Below are 18,969 nucleotides of genomic sequence, written 5' to 3' on the forward strand. Positions count from 1 at the left end.
GCAAATATTTAAAAAAGTTTTTGTCCCTCGGCCCTGGCCGAATAAAAATTTAAATAACAAGACATATTTTTCACATTTAAATGAAAAAAAGTGTTTTAAAATGCATTTCACACTAGTTCAATTGCTTTTCAATCAGTAGTTTTCAAAAAATCTAAGATCTGACAAAAACAAAAATTGTATCGAAAAAAAGATTTTGCATCGAGCAATTCCAGCCCAAAACAGGAATTTTTTAGATACTTTTTTCTTGACCCTCTCCGATTTCAATGAAACTTTTTAGACATGTTATCCTAGGCATATATAAGCCATTTTGTGTATATGGAGCCAGTTACACTCGATAATGACATTTGAGAAGGGCGTAAGTGTTTTAAATATTTTTGTATTTCGTAATTTAATTATTTCTGTATCTCGAAGGCGTTGCATCGTATAAAAATGTGGTCAAAGACAAACTTGTAGGAAATTTGACGGGCTTTCCGAAAAAAATACACTGAAAGAAAAATACACGCCACTTTTATGAGATTTTTTGATTTTCATGTTTAAAAGTCAAATTTGAAGGTGAGCCCACGATTTTTTTTTCGTTCAAAATTTTTGTGAAAATAGCCTAAGATGTTACAAAAAGACTCACGAAAAATGCAGGATGGAGCAGCTCACCTAAAAATATACAAAAATCATTTACTGAAACTGTTTTTTTGAAAAGTGCTCTAAACATCAAAATTTTCAAAAACCGAACATGAGAGTCGATTCTCCAGACAATTTTATATAAAAGTCTCCATATTGACCATTGTCCTAAGTCGAATCCTTGTGAAGTTACAGCGATTTTAAAAATAAAAATGTTGAAAAAATAGGTTTTTTGATGGTTTTTGGCAATTTCTATACGACAGACTTGATTTTTCAGTCACGAAAGTATTTTTACCGGAAAGCTCATCCAATTTCCCATAAGTTTGTCTTTGACCACATTTGAAATGGATGAATGGGCTTACAGATATAAGCTAATTAACTATCCAGGTTACTATACTACACTGAAAAAATATTATGTTTTCAGTTATGAGCAATGTAATCCACTTTCTTCTTCTTGAGTGGCTCTTGCAACTTGTCAAAATCTTTGACAGAGAAGCAGGTCACCTTGGTTCCAAATCGGGTTAGTTTGTAAATCGGTTTGAAACCTAATTTACAACTTTCCACTATCGCCACGAGCTTGTAAAAATCCGTGGTGTTCTTCACCACCAAAGGTGGTTGCTTTTGTTTACCTGCCGACTGGCCGGGTGGTGGAACCGCCGGGGCGTCCCCTCCTCCTGCTGGGCTGGCATTGTTGTTGTTTTTGTTATCCGCTAGCGGGCTGAACTTGTTGTTGCTGAGCAGGGTCTTCTCAACTTTTTCTCCTTCGATGCCGATTCCAGTGACCTCGCTGGACTTCTTCCGCTTCCGATCCCCGCGGACGGGACGAAAATCTTCCTCCTCGGAGGATTCCTCCACCTCCATTTGTCAAAAACTTCCAAGCACGCGAGATGACAACACGAGCAAAACACGTCTTAACTTGTCGCTGGCTGGCGACTGAGTGTTCTTTTGAGAGTTCGGAAGAGATATTCTTCGTCGCGCCTTAGTTTCATCGTGAAGTAATAGAACCAGGAAGGTGCTGTGTCCTATCCCGCGCCTAGACCAGACCAAAATCCATGATAAAGCTGGAGTTGTTGTGTTTTGCGCGGATCAAAAGTGCTAACGGCTAACGGACAGTCCACTTGTCCGGCATTCGGAAAATGTTTGCGACGAGCTAATTCGTTTTTTTTTTTCTCAATTATTTCTTCTCGTTACTCTCCACAGCGACTACAACTGCAGCAACGAGCAGCAACATGCCTCCGGCAGCTTCCAGAGAAGGACGCGGCCGGCCGAGCACGACCACGCCGCGCGGAATTCCGCTTGTACCGGACCCGCCCCTTGCGGACCCTCCGGGTAAGAGAAGATTATTTTTTAGAATGTTTTTTAGGATGGATTTTTAAAAAAGGATTCTTAATTATTTATTGATTTGATGTTTCATTATTCAAACAAGTTGCAATATCAGTGCTGTATACGAATAATAGTAATATTAATTTTTTTTTTTTCAGCATCTGCCTTGCGCTGTCGCTATTGCGGCAAAACTTTAGCCACAATGTCCAGCTTCACAAAGCATGTAAAAACCCAACACCTACAGCCGCCGTCTCTGGAAGTATGCAGCATATGCGCTGCAACATTTCCGGACAAGAAAAAGTTGCGCGACCATGTAACGCAGGACCATCCGACAGTTAACAAGTGCCGATACTGCGGCTTCGTGTACCGTTACTGTGGCAATCTGACCAGGCACGAAGCTAGCTGCAGCATGCGTGGTGAGTTTGTCATTTATTTTTTAATTTATTTAAGTACATTTCTTAACTTCATAATATTACCTAAGGGAATTACAGGACACCAAGAACTTCGGATCGAACTGGAATCCTCGTGATTAATTGATGGAGATAATAACCACTAGGCCACCCCAAAAGTAAAAAGTTGATTGACATACCTCAATCAAAACACAAAAACTTCACATTTTTAATATATATTATTTTCTCTTTTTCTTGTACAGATCTCGAGATGGACGACCAGCAAGCTTAGCCTAAGAATCTTAGGTCATTATTCCTATATTTTTTTTCGCTAATACAAACCAATTATTGCTAATATTTGAATTAACATGGATCGACTTTTTCGGTAATTCGGTAATTTTGGAATACACCCTTCCGGCAGCAGCTGAAGATTCATGCAGTCCCACGTCGCATGTTCGGGTGTAGACCTACGGAAGACCTTGCCGCGAGGATAGGTGAGTAAGACTATACGAGCCATCTACGGCATAATTCCTCGGGCTCCCCAGGTCAACCATAAGCTACCCCAGGTTCTCCGTGCAGGACACATTGGGGGTAGAAAGCGGATAGAATAAGCAAAAGATCAAAGCAGGCCGCGAGGCATACTTTTGAAGTGGTTTGTATCTGCAAAGGAATTTGTATTAACAAAAGGATCAAACATAAAAAGGCGATACTAATTAATACTTCCCTGCGACCTTGGAGGTCTCTCGGTTGGATATCTAGCCGTGGACACCAAACTTAGTAGCAATCCTCGTCAGCCGGTGTGGTATTGATCACTGCTGGTGTTTTTTTGCCCCTCTATCGTCTGTTGTATCCTGCGGCTGCGTAGCAAGTCAGATGCTCGCTCATTCAGTTTGAAACGAAAAGAACAAAAGAGAACACAAGAAAACATTAGATTCTGACAGTGAGTTTCCACTCAGATGTAAAGTGTAATATTTTATTAAATATAAATAATTAAAATAATATTTTCACTTCATGATTCTTTATAGACACTTTATTTTGCTTTCACTATCACTTTCACTATTTCTTCGGGTCGTCTAATTTTCGTCGTGTTCCCGTACTTGGATAATTCCGCATAACTAATCACTGCTGGTTTGTAGTGTCATGTCGAACATGTTACAAGCTAACACAACAGTGAAACAGAAACAGAACTTCACAAGCACGGGAATTTCCGCACGACCTCCCAGTGAATTAATACCGAGCTTTAACTATTTTCATACTACTATTACCTAAAATGTCCAAAGCAGCTCGGTAAAACTCACTGGGAGCGTTCCACAATTTAGCCCCATCCGGGGGAAGCTTATCCCTTTGTACCCTCGTGTTTGTTTCCTTTGATCAGTAGTCTAGGTAGTCCAACAATGTTCAGCACAAGTTTGAATCGAAAGCAATTGCTTCAACAGCTGAACGGATCAAACTATTGCTTCCCTTGCTGAACTAACTATTCTCCTGTTACTAAGGAAACAAAAGGATAATACATCATGATTTGATGTTCTAACAGGTACGTTCAACTAGCCAGCTGCGAGACCCATCAGCCCGGCCGGGAACCAGTCCATATCTGTCGAGTACAGCATACGGTGTGGTTCACAAAATATCAAATACAGTGAACACAACACTAAGGCTATACATATGAACTAGCGGGATGGAAGCACGTGGACACCTCCCCCCAACATGGATCGACTTTTTAGTTCAATAATGAGGAGCGGCCATGGCTTACTGGTCACGGTGTTCGCTTTGAAGTTCTAAATAACGTTTGAACCCGATTGGTGCAAACGTTCTTCAGGGCGAGGCTTGTCGATAAAGCTGAAGTACCTCGCGCTCGGCTAGCCAGCGTAGAAATGGGTTACCGAAGCTCGGCAGAGCTAACACCTTCCAAATGCCTATGCGAGTTATTTGCATGTATAGAATGTAGATCTAAAAATACATGGAAACAACTCAATTTGTAAGAAGCGACCGCGTGGCCCCGTTTGGTTGGTTGCACACACACACACACACATCGACTTTTTACTTCAATAATTTCACATTAAGGGGAAAGTCACATTTACGGGAAAGTGCGACACCAGGGAAATTGTCCCTAGCAAAAAGTTTGTCAGAAATATTCCCAAGAAATATTCTTAAAAACATATTCTTAAGAAACTGTTCCCCAGAAACTGTTCCCAAGAAACTATTCCCCAGAAACTGTTCCCCATAAATTTTCCTTCTTCTCACATGGGAGCACACACGGGTCACTACCGTTCGCGAAACTTTCCTCGAACGCGGAACACACGTGGCTTTTGACCACACTCGTGCACGTTGGTGCGCGGACATGCACTTGCTTAGGCTGATCGCAGCAGACTCAATGCTCTCGCCGACTTCCCGTTTGCTCTTGCGGTCGCGCAGTTTTCTCTCACGCTTTTGCTTGGGTTGTGGTGAGTTTCTTGGTGAGCGCCAACTGACAGCGGCCGAGGGGTGATGCGGGGAATTTCGCGCAGACTTTTCACAGTTTCGGTACAAACTAGGACTAATAATTACATTTTCGCTACCAATTAAGTCTAATCGTAATAAATTATCTAAAATTAGCCAACTAAGTTTTAATTAAAGTTGAGTTTATGTAAATTTAGTATAATTTAGGTAAATTAAGTTAAATTTATGCAAGCTTGTTCAAAACAAGAACAAAATGTTATTTTTGCCTTTCTTACAAAAGAAAGGTTTAAGGTTTTCTTTTGGAAAAACGCTTTTCTCAGAAATCTTAAAAAATTCGTGCACGGCGAGGATTCGTCCCAGGAAAAAATCCTATTACTAAATGTAAGGTTAGGATGCGCTCTTTCGATTGAATTTTGTCCCGAAACCCGGAACTCAAAGTCTGATTTTTGAGAGCTCTTTTTCTGAAATACATGAGCGATGTCTGTATCCGCTCTTAAAAATTTGTGTCTTCCATCACTGGAAAACCGCTCGTAAAACCCACAATTTTTATAGGCAATCAAACGTCATAATTAGGGTAGAGTAGTCATCAATGAGACACGGGGAACAATGATAAAATGGCTTTCACAAATCGTAGTTTCATCCAATCAGGCTCATATTTGGGGGAAAGGTGTATCTACTGGATACACGTCTGCCATAATAGTGGCTTTGGTTATGGACGCTCCCTTACAAAGTTATTCATAAATGTTTGATTCTAGGGTGTTAAAGTAAATTTTGGACAAAAAATACTTTTTCGCTCGTATGCTGCCATTTACACCAAAACTAATATTTCTTCAAATTTCTTTCGACGTTCCATAGGGATTGAGTTGGGCTATAATTTCCTTTCATTAATTTTGGCCAAAATTAAGAATATACCCAGAATCCAGGGCTGTCTCATTGTTCGCCACTCATTTCAGCCCATGGGTAACAATTAGACACTTCGATTTTTCTTCATAAACCTTTTCAAAATCTATGGAAATCTTCCAAAACATGAATTGAAAGTGATTTTTGGCATATTTATAGAGTTTTAACCTCATTTAACCAAAAATACAAAGTTGTTTGGTATAAATATATGGATTTTACAAAATCTAAATACTATTTAATATAACTTTTGTTAATTAAAGTTTCATGTTGGGGGGGGGGGGGGGCAAAAAAATAAATAACATTTAAATGAAAAAAAAGTGTTTTAAAATGCATTTCACACTAGTTCAATTGCTTTTCAATCAGTAGTTTTCAAAAAAATCTAAGATCTGACAAAAACAAAAATTGTATCGAAAAAAAGATTTTGCATCGAGCAATTCCAGCCCAAAACAGGAATTTTTTAGATACTTTTTTCTTGACCCTCTCCGATTTCAATGAAACTTTTTAGACATGTTATCCTAGGCATATATAAGCCATTTTTGTTTATATGGAGCCAGTTACACTCGATAATGACATTTGAGAAGGGCGTACGTGTTTTAAATATTTTTGTATTTCGTAATTTAAATATTTCTGTATCTCGAAGGCGTTGCATCGTATAAAAATGTGGTCAAAGACAAACTTGTAGGAAATTTGACGGGCTTTCCGAAAAAAATACACAGAAAGAAAAATACACGCCACTTTTATGAGATTTTTTGATTTTCATGTTTAAAAGTCAAATTTGAAGGTGAGCCCACGATTTTTTTTCGTTCAAAATTTTTGTGAAAATAGCCTAAGATGTTACAAAAAGACTCACGAAAAATGCAGGATGGAGCAGCTCACCTAAAAAAATACAAAAATCATTTACTGAAACTGTTTTTTTGAAAAGTGCTCTAAACATCAAAATTTTCAAAAACCGAACATGAAAGTCGATTCTCCAGACAATTTTATATAAAAGTCTCCATATTGACCATTGTCCTAAGTCGAATCCTTGTGAAGTTACAGCGATTTTAAAAATAAAAATGTTGAAAAAATAGGTTTTTTGATGGTTTTTGGCAATTTCTATACGACAGACTTGATTTTTCAGTCACGAAAGTATTTTTACCGGAAAGCTCATCCAATTTCCCATAAGTTTGTCTTTGACCACATTTGAAATGGATGAATGGGCTTACAGATATAAGCTAATTAACTATCCAGGTTACTATACTACACTGAAAAAATATTATGTTTTCAGTTATGAGCAATGTAATCCACTTTCTTCTTCTTGAGTGGCTCTTGCAACTTGTCAAAATCTTTGACAGAGAAGCAGGTCACCTTGGTTCCAAATCGGGTTAGTTTGTAAATCGGTTTGAAACCTAATTTACAACTTTCCACTATCGCCACGAGCTTGTAAAAATCCGTGGTGTTCTTCACCACCAAAGGTGGTTGCTTTTGTTTACCTGCCGACTGGCCGGGTGGTGGAACCGCCGGGGCGTCCCCTCCTCCTGCTGGGCTGGCATTGTTGTTGTTTTTGTTATCCGCTAGCGGGCTGAACTTGTTGTTGCTGAGCAGGGTCTTCTCAACTTTTTCTCCTTCGATGCCGATTCCAGTGACCTCGCTGGACTTCTTCCGCTTCCGATCCTCGCGGACGGGACGAAAATCTTCCTCCTCGGAGGATTCCTCCACCTCCATTTGTCAAAAACTTCCAAGCACGCGAGATGACAACACGAGCAAAACACGTCTTAACTTGTCGCTGGCTGGCGACTGAGTGTTCTTTTGAGAGTTCGGAAGAGATATTCTTCGTCGCGCCTTAGTTTCATCGTGAAGTAATAGAACCAGGAAGGTGCTGTGTCCTATCCCGCGCCTAGACCAGACCAAAATCCATGATAAAGCTGGAGTTGTTGTGTTTTGCGCGGATCAAAAGTGCTAACGGCTAACGGACAGTCCACTTGTCCGGCATTCGGAAAATGTTTCCGACGAGCTAATTCGTTTTTTTTTTTTATTTTTTTTTCTCAATTATTTCTTCTCGTTACTCTCCACAGCTACAACTGCAGCAACGAGCAGCAACATGCCTCCGGCAGCTTCCAGAGAAGGACGCGGCCGGCCGAGCACGACCACGCCGCGCGGAATTCCGCTTGTACCGGACCCGCCCCTTGCGGACCATCCGGGTAAGAGAAGATTATTTTTTAGAATGTTTTTTAGGATGGATTTAAAAAAAAGGATTCTTAATTATTTATTGATTTGATGTTTCATTATTCAAACAAGTTACAATATCAGTGCTGTATACGAATAATAGTAATATTAATTTTTTTTTCAGCATCTGCCTTGCCCTGTCGCTATTGCGGCAAAACTTTAGCCACAATGTCCAGCTTCACAAAGCATGTAAAAACCCAACACCTACAGCCGCCGTCTCTGGAAGTATGCAGCATATGCGCTGCAACATTTCCGGACAAGAAAAAGTTGCGCGACCATGTAACGCAGGACCATCCGACAGTTAACAAGTGCCGATACTGCGGCTTCGTGTACCGTTACTGTGGCAATCTGACCAGGCACGAAGCTAGCTGCAGCATGCGTGGTGAGTTTGTCATTTATTTTTTAATTTATTTAAGTACATTTCTTAACTTCATAATATTACCTTAGGGAATTACAGGACACCAAGAACTTCGGATCGAACTGGAATCCTCGTGATTAATTGATGGAGATAATAACCACTAGGCCACCCCAAAAGTAAAAAGTTGATTGACATACCTCAATCAAAACACAAAAACTTCACATTTTTAATATATATTATTTTCTCTTTTTCTTGTACAGATCTCGAGATGGACGACCAGCAAGCTTAGCCTAAGAATCTTAGGTCATTATTCCTATATTTTTTTTCGCTAATACAAACCAATTATTGCTAATATTTGAATTAACATGGATCGACTTTTTCGGTAATTCGGTAATTTTGGAATACACCCTTCCGGCAGCAGCTGAAGATTCATGCAGTCCCACGTCGCATGTTCGGGTGTAGACCTACGGAAGACCTTGCCGCGAGGATAGGTGAGTAAGACTATACGAGCCATCTACGGCATAATTCCTCGGGCTCCCCAGGTCAACCATAAGCTACCCCAGGTTCTCCGTGCAGGACACATTGGGGGTAGAAAGCGGATAGAATAAGCAAAAGATCAAAGCAGGCCGCGAGGCATACTTTTGAAGTGGTTTGTATCTGCAAAGGAATTTGTATTAACAAAAGGATCAAACATAAAAAGGCGATACTAATTAATACTTCCCTGCGACCTTGGAGGTCTCTCGGTTGGATATCTAGCCGTGGACACCAAGCTTGGTAGCAATCCTCGTCAGTCGGTGTGGTATTGATCACTGCTGGTGTTTTTTTGCCCCTCTATCGTCTGTTGTATCCTGCGGCTGCGTAGCAAGTCAGATGCTCGCTCATTCAGTTTGAAACGAAAAGAACAAAAGAGAACACAAGAAAACATTAGATTCTGACAGTGAGTTTCCACTCAGATGTAAAGTGTAATATAATATTAAATATAAATAATTAAAATAATATTTTCACTTCATGATTCTTTATAGACACTTTATTTATTTTGCTTTCACTATCACTTTCACTATTTCTTCGGGTCGTCTAATTTTCGTCGTGTTCCCGTACTTGGAGAATTCCGCATAACTAATCACTGCTGGTTTGTAGTGTCATGTCGAACATGTTACAAGCTAACACAACAGTGACACAGAAACAGAACTTCACAAGCACGGGAATTTCCGCACGACCTCCCAGTGAATTAATACCGAGCTTTAACTATTTTCATACTACTATTACCTAAAATGTCCAAAGCAGCTCGGTAAAACTCACTGGGAGCGTTCCACAATTTAGCCCCATCCGGGGGGAGCTTATCCCTTTGTACCCTCGTGTTTGTTTCCTTTGATCAGTAGTCTAGGTAGTCCAACAATGTTCAGCACAAGTTTGAATCGAAAGCAATTGCTTCAACAGCTGAACGGATCAAACTATTGCTTCCCTTGCTGAACTAACTATTCTCCTGTTACTAAGGAAACAAAAGGATAACACATCATGATTTGATGTTCTAACAGGTACGTTCAACTAGCCAGCTGCGAGACCCATCAGCCCGGCCGGGAACCAGTCCATATCTGTCGAGTACAGCATACGGTGTGGTTCACAAAATATCAAATACAGTGAACACAACACTAAGGCTATACATATGAACTGGCGATCGACATTTTAGTTCAATAATGAGGAGCGGCCATGGCTTACTGGTCACGGTGTTCGCTTTGTAAGCGAATGGTCCTGGGTTCGATTCCCATCTGCTCCCAACGAGAAAAGTATAGGAAATATAAATCTTGAAACTCTGAACATGAACGAAAAATCAAAGTCGCTCGAGTTGGGGTTCGATCCCCCGTCCTTTGGATTGGTAAGCAAAAATGCTAACCACTAGGCCATCGCGACTTGGTGAGCTATAACTGGAATTAGGAATACTGTTGCTATCAACTATATACGCGCTGGGTCCTTGTCCATTTGATAAGGGTTCGGAAGTTCTAAATAACGTTTGAACCCGATTGGTGCAAACGTTCTTCAGGGCGAGGCTTGTCGATAAAGCTGAAGTACCTCGCGCTCGGCTAGCCAGCGTAGAAATGGGTTACCGAAGCTCGGCAGAGCTAACACCTTCCAAATGCCTATGCGAGTTATTTGCATGTATAGAATGTAGATCTAAAAATACATGGAAACAACTCAATTTGTAAGAAGCGACCGCGTGGTCCCGTTTGGTTGGTTGCACACACACACACACACATCGACTTTTTACTTCAATAATTTCACATTAAGGGGAAAGTCACATTTACGGGAAAGTGCGACACCAGGGAAATTGTCCCTAGCAAAAAGTTTGTCAGAAATATTCTTAAAAACATATTCTTAAGAAACTGTTCCCCAGAAACTGTTCCCAAGAAACTATTCGCAAGAAATATTCCCCAGAAACTGTTCCCCATAAATTTTCCTCAGAAATATTCCCCAGAAATTTTCCTCAGAAATATTCCCAAGAAATATTCTTAAAACATATTCCCCAGAAACTATTCCCCAGAAACTATTCCCCAGAAACTGTTCCCCAGAAATTTTCCCCATAAATTTTCCTCAGAAATATTCCCCATAAATTTTCCTCAGAAATATTCCCAAGAAATATTCTTAAAACATATTCCCCAGAAACTATTCCCCAGAAACTGTTCCCCAGAAACTATAATAGCATAGCATTGGTGTCTACCCGTAGCTGCTGCCCATGCACTCGTACAGCGACTCAAAAGAGACGGAAAATAACACGAAAAAACAGGACTGAGCGTCCACACAGGCACAGGCACTACTGATGCCATTATTTAATTATAATGACCAATCACTAGGCTTAGTGATTTTTCACGCTCGAAAATAGCAAATTTCACGGGGACCTCAATTTCAAAACACCCAATTTCACGCAAATTTCGCGGAACGTGAAAAATGTTAAAATAAATCTGAAAATCTTATGTTTAAATCACAGAAACTACTTTTTATGCTTTACTATATATTATTCTTCAATAAACTGACGTGAACGTGACAAAAAAAGTCTCCTAATTATATAAAAAAAACTAAATGTAAGGCATGCGTATTCTCATTTATTGGATTGCATTTTTAATATCCAACTACAAAAGGTTTGAAAGATTTCGCTGATTTGCTTCTGTTTTATCAGTTTAAATTTTATTGAATTTCATATCAAAGCAAGATTCAACAATCTTGACCATCCAAAATATGTAAAATATTTTAAATTTTCTTCAACATTTAGACAATTCAAAATAATTTTTAAGGTTTTCATCTCTCTTTTTAAAAAACTAAATTTAAAATCCATAGGCAGAAATATTATAAATTGTTACGAAATCGAAATTTTTATTATATTATATTTTAAGGGTGCACAGCATCCAAGGAAGCTGTTGTCTTCTTATTCCAAATTTGTCAAACTTACGGACCCAATCCTGCAAGAATCTGACTGTAAAAATAGTCAAACCTTGTTGTAAATAACTACGAAGACAGTAATTCAGGGGATGAATAAAAAAATATATCAATAGTTCCCGTAGTTTTGAAGATACTAAAATGTCTGTAACAGAAATCTGGGTGCAAAAGCTATGGTTGATGTGTACCGTTAAGAACAGAAAACAAAAAAAATGTATTTTTTAACTTTCAAGGGAATTATTCACACAAATAATAAAATATTTTTGTAATAAAACAGGACTCAGAAGAAAATCTGAAATGTTTTAAAAAGGGGATTTCAAAGATTAAAAATACTCTTCATTTTATTTTAAATAAAACAAAGCTTGATTTTTTTAATTTCTTTTGAAATCATACATTTTAAATAAAATAGCAGTAAAATTTGTACTACAGCGAATTAAAATATTAGTAAATTTAGTTAGTTTCTATAGAAACTGAAAATTTTAATAATTCTTTAAATGGTTCATATCAAGCTTATCAAACGAAGACTAATAAAATTTACTTAAATAGTCTTTATGGTTGAAATATTTATTATGAAGTCATTTGGCAAAAAAGTGATTTGAGAAAATTAATAAATTTCAAGAATCCGGAATCGCGGAATCGTCAAAATTCACTAACCCTATATATATAATATAGTGATTGAACATAAAATTTCACGGGATTTTGCGGAAAAAGCCAAATTTCGCGAATTTCACGCTGTCCGCGAAATCGTGAAATTTCACTAACTCTACCAATCACCCCATGCACTCGTACAGCGACTCAAAAGAGACGGAAAATAACACCAAAAAACAGGACTGAGCGTCCACACAGGCACCGCACTACTCTAGAGAGAGGTCCCTACACTACTCAAACTGTTCCCCAGAAACTGTTCCCCAGAAATTTTTCTCAGAAATTTTCCTCAGAAATATTCCCACGAAATATTCTTAAAACATATTCCCCAGAAACTGTTCCCCATAAATTTTCCTTCTTCTCACATGGGAGCACACACGGGTCACTACCGTTCGCGAAACTTTCCTCGGACGCGGAACACACGTGGCTTTTGACCACACTCGTGCACGTTGGTGCGCGGACATGCACTTGCTTAGGCTGATCGCAGCAGACTCGATGCTCTCGCCGACTTCCCGTTTGCTCTTGCGGTCGCCCAGTTTCCCTGTTTGAAAAATGTCGCACGTCGTACGAGTTGTCGCACGGTTTTGATTTTACCGTTTCGATATCGATTAGTCGAAAGGACGACAAACGTGCGACAAACATTCGACATGCTCGACATTGTTTTTTTTTTCCATCGATTTACCTTCAATTCGACGTCGATTATCGTCGACGCAAACAGTTTGACAGTTCTCTTCAGTTGATCTTGTTCGGACTTGATTGCAACCGAGTCGAACCAGTTGTTGTTAATTTTAGGCTTTGGGAGGATTTTGGACAGTTTAAAGGTAAGTTGTGTTCTAGGTTGAATTACTTTTTCTGCCGGAAAGTTCCGGCCGGAGTGGGCAAGCGACCGAATCAAAGTGTTTTGTATTCCAGATTCCGGTCTTTGTGGCGGTATAGGAGGAAGAGGAGGAGGAGGAGGACGGGAAATATGGTATACTCGGCGGGCATTCCGGAAGACGGGACAAGAAGGAACCAGTTTGCGATCGAGGAACTGGTTGGTGTTTGTTGTTTTACTTTCCGCGGGAGGATGCGATGCATATCTAATGAAACTGGTGAGTCATGTTTATGAAACGATGGAGAAGGTGTGCTGGAATTGCGATTTTACGGTTGAAATTAAAAATAGGATGAATGGAACACCACAAATTCTTAACTTTTCAATCCAATCATTCCAAACTGAAAAATAAAAAAAAATCTAAAATACTAAAGCTTAAAAAAACATCAACGCTGATTTGATTTGATACCGAGCTCCTCGCAAAGATGGAGCTCTGGGTCCCGCCGTGTTATTTGTATTTTGTTACTCATGTATTTATGTTTTGGATTATATGTTAACAAAAAGAAGTCGATTTTTGGTGCCACTGCTTTGGTGGCTTTTCCTGCCTCAAAAAATTAAAAATAAATTCAATTGTAAAATTAAATTATAAAGTTTTTCATTCTTACTTCAAAATTCTAGCATTCCAGAACATAAGAATGAAAGAATTTAAAATTCTCAAAGTCTTCCAATATTTTTTTTTAAATTTTGAAATTTCGAAATATGAAAAAAACGGAATCGACGTAACACCTTATAATGTGGCCCTCTTAAACCTTGCGGTTTCGTCAACGGATCCACAGGCGTGTATCGTTCTTTTTGCGACAAGACTCCGCCTCCCGGGTCTCCTAAGTGTGAAGGTATGGGCACGGGGAGAGGGCACCGAATACCTATATTTACACTTAGAATTTTTTGCGTCCGCCCCGGGATTCGAACCAGCGTCCTCTGGATTGTGAGTCCAGTGCGCGGTCCGATTGATCCACACAGGCAGACTCAAATATTAAAATTTTGAAATTGACAAACATTTAAATACTAAAATTCCCTAATTCTTAAATACTAAAATTCTTCAATTCATTATTACTAAAAGTCTAACATTATAAAGTTCTTAAATTCCCGAAAACGTTAGTCGCACGAGTTGGAATTTGGAATTCTAAAATTCTAAAAATTATAAGTTTTTAAATTCCAGAATTATAAATTCTAAAAATCTAAATATAAATTCAAATAATTTATATTTTTAAATAAAAAATCAAAAATTCATTTTTTTAATCCCTACGTATTTTAAAAATTAATAAGTTTCTTAAAATTCTAAACATTAAAAAATATCTCAATTTTTATTTTTTTTGCAGATTTTAAACTTTAAAATTTTAAATAAAATTCAAATTTTGAAAAATCTAAAAATTGAAAAAAAATACAAAAAAATATACAAAATTAAAAATATTTTTTTTTCTTTTAAATAATTAATATTTAAAAAAAATCTAAAAATTCATAAATTTTAAAATTTTAAATTGGAAAAAAATCTTAAATCTATTAGATAACTTTGAAAAAATTTCAAGGATTTTACAATGTAAAATCTACAAAAAAATGGTCTAAATAAAAATAAATTTTCGAATTTTAGAATTTTAAAATTTTAGAATTTTAGAATTTTAGAATTTTAGAATTTTAGAATTTTAGAATTTTAGAATTTTAGAATTTTAGAATTTTAGTATTTTAGAATTTTAGAATTTTAGAATTTTAGAATTTTTATTACATTTTTAATGTTTTGATATTTGTTAACTTTAAGAGTTTTTGAATATTTTGAAAATTCGTAATATTTGATATTTTCTAAAATTTTAACATTCTGTAATCCTTAAAAATTAAAGTTTTATAGTTCCATTGGGTGTGGGGTGTGAGATTGGGTCATACAAATTTCAGCATTTTTGTGCGACCCAATCTCACCCCTGATGACAGAATGTCACCTCTGATGACGGTTCATAAAATATTTCAAAGAATTTTGAATTTCAAAAAAATTAAAATCTTGAAATTCAAGCATAAGAACATTAATTTTATTAGCATTTTTAAATTTCTTCAAATTTTTAAACACGTTTTATGCATTTTAAAATTATAAGATTCATTCATTTTCATTTTTTTTTATAGATGTTTAAACTTTTTAAAAGTCATGGAATTTTTATTTTTTAAGGATTTTTTTGAAATTTAGTATCTTGAAATTTTCATGTTATTATTATTCAAATCTGAAAATTATTTTTAAAATGCTTGCCAATTTATGATTGACGCATCTTTTTTCAGGCAACAAACGTATTCCAATCAGATCCTGCCGTCCACGTGTGGTCCCGCGTTGCATCCGTAGAACCCACGGAAGCAGCCACGTTGTTTCGTACGCATACTCCACAAACCCACATTGTCTCGTACTCCGGTGGCCATCAATCCGTCGGAGATCCAAGATTGGCTTCGCATCCCTGTACAACTTTGATCAGCTCGTCGGGGATCAAAAGTCCAGCATGACCAAAATGCTGCCAGGAGAACACCAATCCAAGCCCGAAGCTGCGGTCAAGGAAAATCATGGAATTTTGAGAAGAATCTGCGATCCGAAAGTTTAATTGAGTAAAAAGGCTAATATTATTGTGAAATTTTGTGCGTCTGAATAAAAAAAATAAATAAAAACAAAACCACATGTTTTTAACTGCAACATAACCTAAAAATTAGAATTGACAGCACACGACAATGGCACGACATCCTAAATAACAAAACCGTGCGACGTCGGTCGAATGTCGTACGACAATGTCGTACAATTTCGATTATCGATCGCACGACAAATACGACATTTTGGTGCAAAAACGTATGACATTTGCGCGACAGTCGCACGACATTGTCGTGCGACGTCGTACGAATGCACGGACGACAAACGACGGACGTCCGACGGACTTTTCAGTCAGGGTTTCTCTCACGCTTTTGCTTGGGTTGTGGTGAGTTTCTTGGTGAGCGCCAACTGACAGCGGCCGAGGGGTGATGCGGGGAATTTCACGCAGACTTTTCACAGTTTCGGTACAAACTAGGACTAATACCCTGACTGAAAAGTCCGTCGGACGTCCGTCGTTTGTCGTCCGTGCAATCGTACGACGTCGCACGACAATGTCGCGCGACTATCGCACGAATGTCATACGTTTTTGCACCAAAATGTCGTATTTGTCGTGCGATCGATAATCGAAATTGTAAGACATTGTCGTACGACATTCGACCGATGTCGCACGGTTTTGTTATTTAGAATGTCGTGCCTTTGTCGTGTGCTGTCATTTGTTATTTTTAGGCTTTTTTTTTAAAGAAAAACTCAAGTTTTTTATTATTATATAGGATTGTTATTATTTTTTGTAATTTAACATGATACTGGAATAACCTTCCGAACATTTTCAATATCACTGCACTTAATTTCACTGTTTTCAAAATAACTGAGATAGATCCTGGTTCTGAGGCCATTGGCCATCCCATAGATTCTGGTTCTGATGCCGTTGGCCATCCCACGACGACCGAGTTCGATTCCGTGGGTCGTTCGTCCACCCCCATCGTCTTCTCCCGGATGTCTTTGAGCATCTGGGACCTGCGATACACATCCGGAACCATGCTGGGATTGTTTGTTTGACTGTGATCCGAACTGGCCGCTGTTGCCCTGCTAAGACGGTCGTTTTGGAATGTATCGTTGTCTCATATGGCTCATGTTGCCATCGACTCCTCTTCCTCCGCCACCAGTAGCAGGCCTGGCAGCAGCATCTCGGAAATAATTTTGCAATCTTTGATGAACGGTGGCAGAAGCATCTCGGAGATGCTCGTTCATGCCCTTTTCGTTTGGACCACGCACGAGTAGTTCTCCAAGACGTTCTCCAATCTGTTGTGCAGATTCGCGTTTTTTTGTTTTGCATGCCGTTGCCGTATTCTTGAGCTGCATCAGCTGATCGCGCGAGTATTTCTGCTTTCTGGATGGATTGTCCGGAACCCACTGTTCCGCGTCGTTCTCGATGAGGTTAAGCTAGCACGACTTTTTGGCAGGAATCATCGATGCGGTGGCGGCCTTCGCTGGCCTGTCGGTGGCGTAAATTCCGTCGATTCTTGCGTTTGAACCGCTCCGGCACTTCCGCTTATATTGGGTGACTTCTTGCTTCATTTCCGCGGGGCTCGGATGGTGCGGGAGATGCTGCTGGGTGTTGAAATGATAAGAGAACATAGAGGTTCTCTAGTCCGCAGCGGTGATCGTGCGGGGACATTTGCATCTGTGGCATCTGCGGCGGTCCGTGTTGGTGAACGTGTGGCGGCGGATGGCGGAGATGTGTTGGTGGTTTATGATGCATCGGTCCCATGCCGGCGGGAGGTCCGCTCAGTTCAGGAGTAGCCTGGTGAGGATGATGTGAGGTGTTTATTATTGTCTGGTTCAACGGCTGGGTACAGTGGAACTTACATTACATTCGGAGGAGTTGTGTTGTAGGTCGGAGTTGACGGCAGGTTGAGGCTGTTGTGTGAAGCCTGCTGTTGTTGTTGTTGAGCTCCGGATCCGGCTGTAGATGTCAAAGAGGAGGTAGGAAAAGCCAAATCGTTGCATGTACGTCCTCATGTATTTTAGGATTGATGATGGAAATGGCTCGCCACGCTTCATTATGGTTTGGGGGGGTAGCGAATTGGGCAACGGAAACTACTGCATCTGCGGAGTAGGATCAAGTGGATTAGTGGCACTGTTCGTAAGAGAGGCGACAGGATGATGAAAGAATTTGGTGGTATTTACATTGAAGAGACCGCCTTTACCACCAGCCGGATGGTGTTGGCCTTGGGCCAGGATCGGTGCTGACTGTGGGGAGGCCAATGCCATGCCCGGCTTCGAACCATATTTCCACGGGTGGCTCGGTATCCGGCTGTACTGCATCTGAATACACGAGGTAAAGAACGGTTCCCAATAAATATTCACAGAAATAGAAAGTAACTAACTACCTCTAACTACTTAAACCAACTTACCAACCAACTTTTTGCTCCGATTTGGTTTTGCACACTACATTTTCAACCTCAATTTTTAGCTTTTGTTCAATCCAGTCTGAACAAGTTTTTGCTTGATGTAAACTGTCAAAGTTTTTTCGCCGACGCCGCCGAAACGTCAATCTGTCAGAAAATCGATGCAAAAAACGATGTCATGCATGTCGATTGTTTGTCGTCCATTTGTCGTCCTTTCGACCAATCGATATCGAAACGGTAAAATCAAATCCGTGCGACATCTCGTACGACGTGCGACATTTTTCAAACAGGGTAATTACATTTTCGCTACCAATTAAGTCTAATCGTTATAAATTATCCAAAATTAGCCAACTTAGTTTTAATTAAAGTTGAGTTTATGTAAATTTAGTATAATTTAGGTAAATTAAGTTAAATTTATGCAAGCTTGTTCAAAACAAGAACAAAATGTTATTTTTGCCTTTCTTACAAAAGAAAGGTTTAAGGTTTTCTTTTAGAAAAACGCTTTTCTCAGAAATCTTAAAAAATTCGTGCACGGCGAGGATTCGTCCCAGGAAAAAATCCTATTACTAAATGTAAGGTTAGGATGCGCTCTTTCGATTGAATTTTGTCCCGAAACCCGGAACTCAAGCTCTGCTTGAAAAATGGTAATTGGAATGATTTTCAAAATTTGAAATCTAACCTCATTCTCGCGTTTTCAATCCGGATCTCAGAATTTTCAATGAAAAAGGCAACTTAGCAAAAAAATCAAAAAGTCAACCGATAGAACTTTTTATTTCTTACCACCTGTTAACTTTATTTTATTCCAAAAGAACAATTTTCTTTTAAAAAACATTAAAATAGTTTTC

General features: G+C 38.9%; 3 protein-coding genes and 1 long non-coding RNA gene across 5 annotated transcripts in view; 2 read left to right on the top strand and 2 right to left on the bottom strand.

The window, feature by feature from the left end:
• Window positions 1-4,680, bottom strand: part of LOC120416533 (uncharacterized) — a 45,117-nt gene extending 40,437 nt beyond the window's left edge. The window contains exon 1 of the mRNA XM_052709929.1: window positions 4,593-4,680. The gene's annotated coding sequence lies outside the window, so the exon portion shown is untranslated. The remainder of the gene's footprint in view (window positions 1-4,592) is intronic.
• LOC120415941 (uncharacterized) lies at window positions 2,215-4,454 on the top strand. The gene is made up of 3 exons (XR_008212437.1): window positions 2,215-2,354; window positions 2,420-2,506; window positions 2,591-4,454. It is a non-coding gene; the product is annotated as an uncharacterized LOC120415941 (long non-coding RNA).
• An 8,156-nt stretch (window positions 4,681-12,836) lies between the features above and the next one.
• LOC120416595 (uncharacterized) lies at window positions 12,837-16,077 on the top strand. Of its 2 annotated transcripts, XM_039578353.2 has the most exons (3): window positions 12,837-13,118; window positions 13,210-13,388; window positions 15,425-16,077. In XM_039578353.2, exons 2-3 carry the CDS (start codon window positions 13,265-13,267, stop codon window positions 15,733-15,735), a joined length of 435 nt encoding a protein of 144 aa, XP_039434287.1. In that variant the 5' UTR covers window positions 12,837-13,118; window positions 13,210-13,264; the 3' UTR covers window positions 15,736-16,077. The 2 variants fall into 2 exon arrangements, with proteins under 2 accessions (XP_039434287.1, XP_039434298.1); XM_039578364.2 differs by having other exon boundaries at window positions 12,843-13,388.
• A 410-nt stretch (window positions 16,078-16,487) lies between these two features.
• On the bottom strand, window positions 16,488-18,414 carry LOC120416966 (uncharacterized). Its single transcript, XM_039578888.2, has 3 exons — window positions 17,904-18,414; window positions 17,583-17,822; window positions 16,488-17,517 (listed from the first exon to the last, which is right to left on the bottom strand). Exons 2-3 carry the CDS (start codon window positions 17,775-17,777, stop codon window positions 17,266-17,268), a joined length of 447 nt encoding a protein of 148 aa, XP_039434822.1. The 5' UTR covers window positions 17,778-17,822; window positions 17,904-18,414; the 3' UTR covers window positions 16,488-17,265.
• Between the last annotated feature and the right edge of the window lie 555 nt (window positions 18,415-18,969).

The sequence above is a fragment of the Culex pipiens genome, chromosome 1, assembly GCF_016801865.2.
Source record: "Culex pipiens pallens isolate TS chromosome 1, TS_CPP_V2, whole genome shotgun sequence".
In the NCBI taxonomy this organism is placed as follows: domain Eukaryota; kingdom Metazoa; phylum Arthropoda; class Insecta; order Diptera; family Culicidae; genus Culex; species Culex pipiens.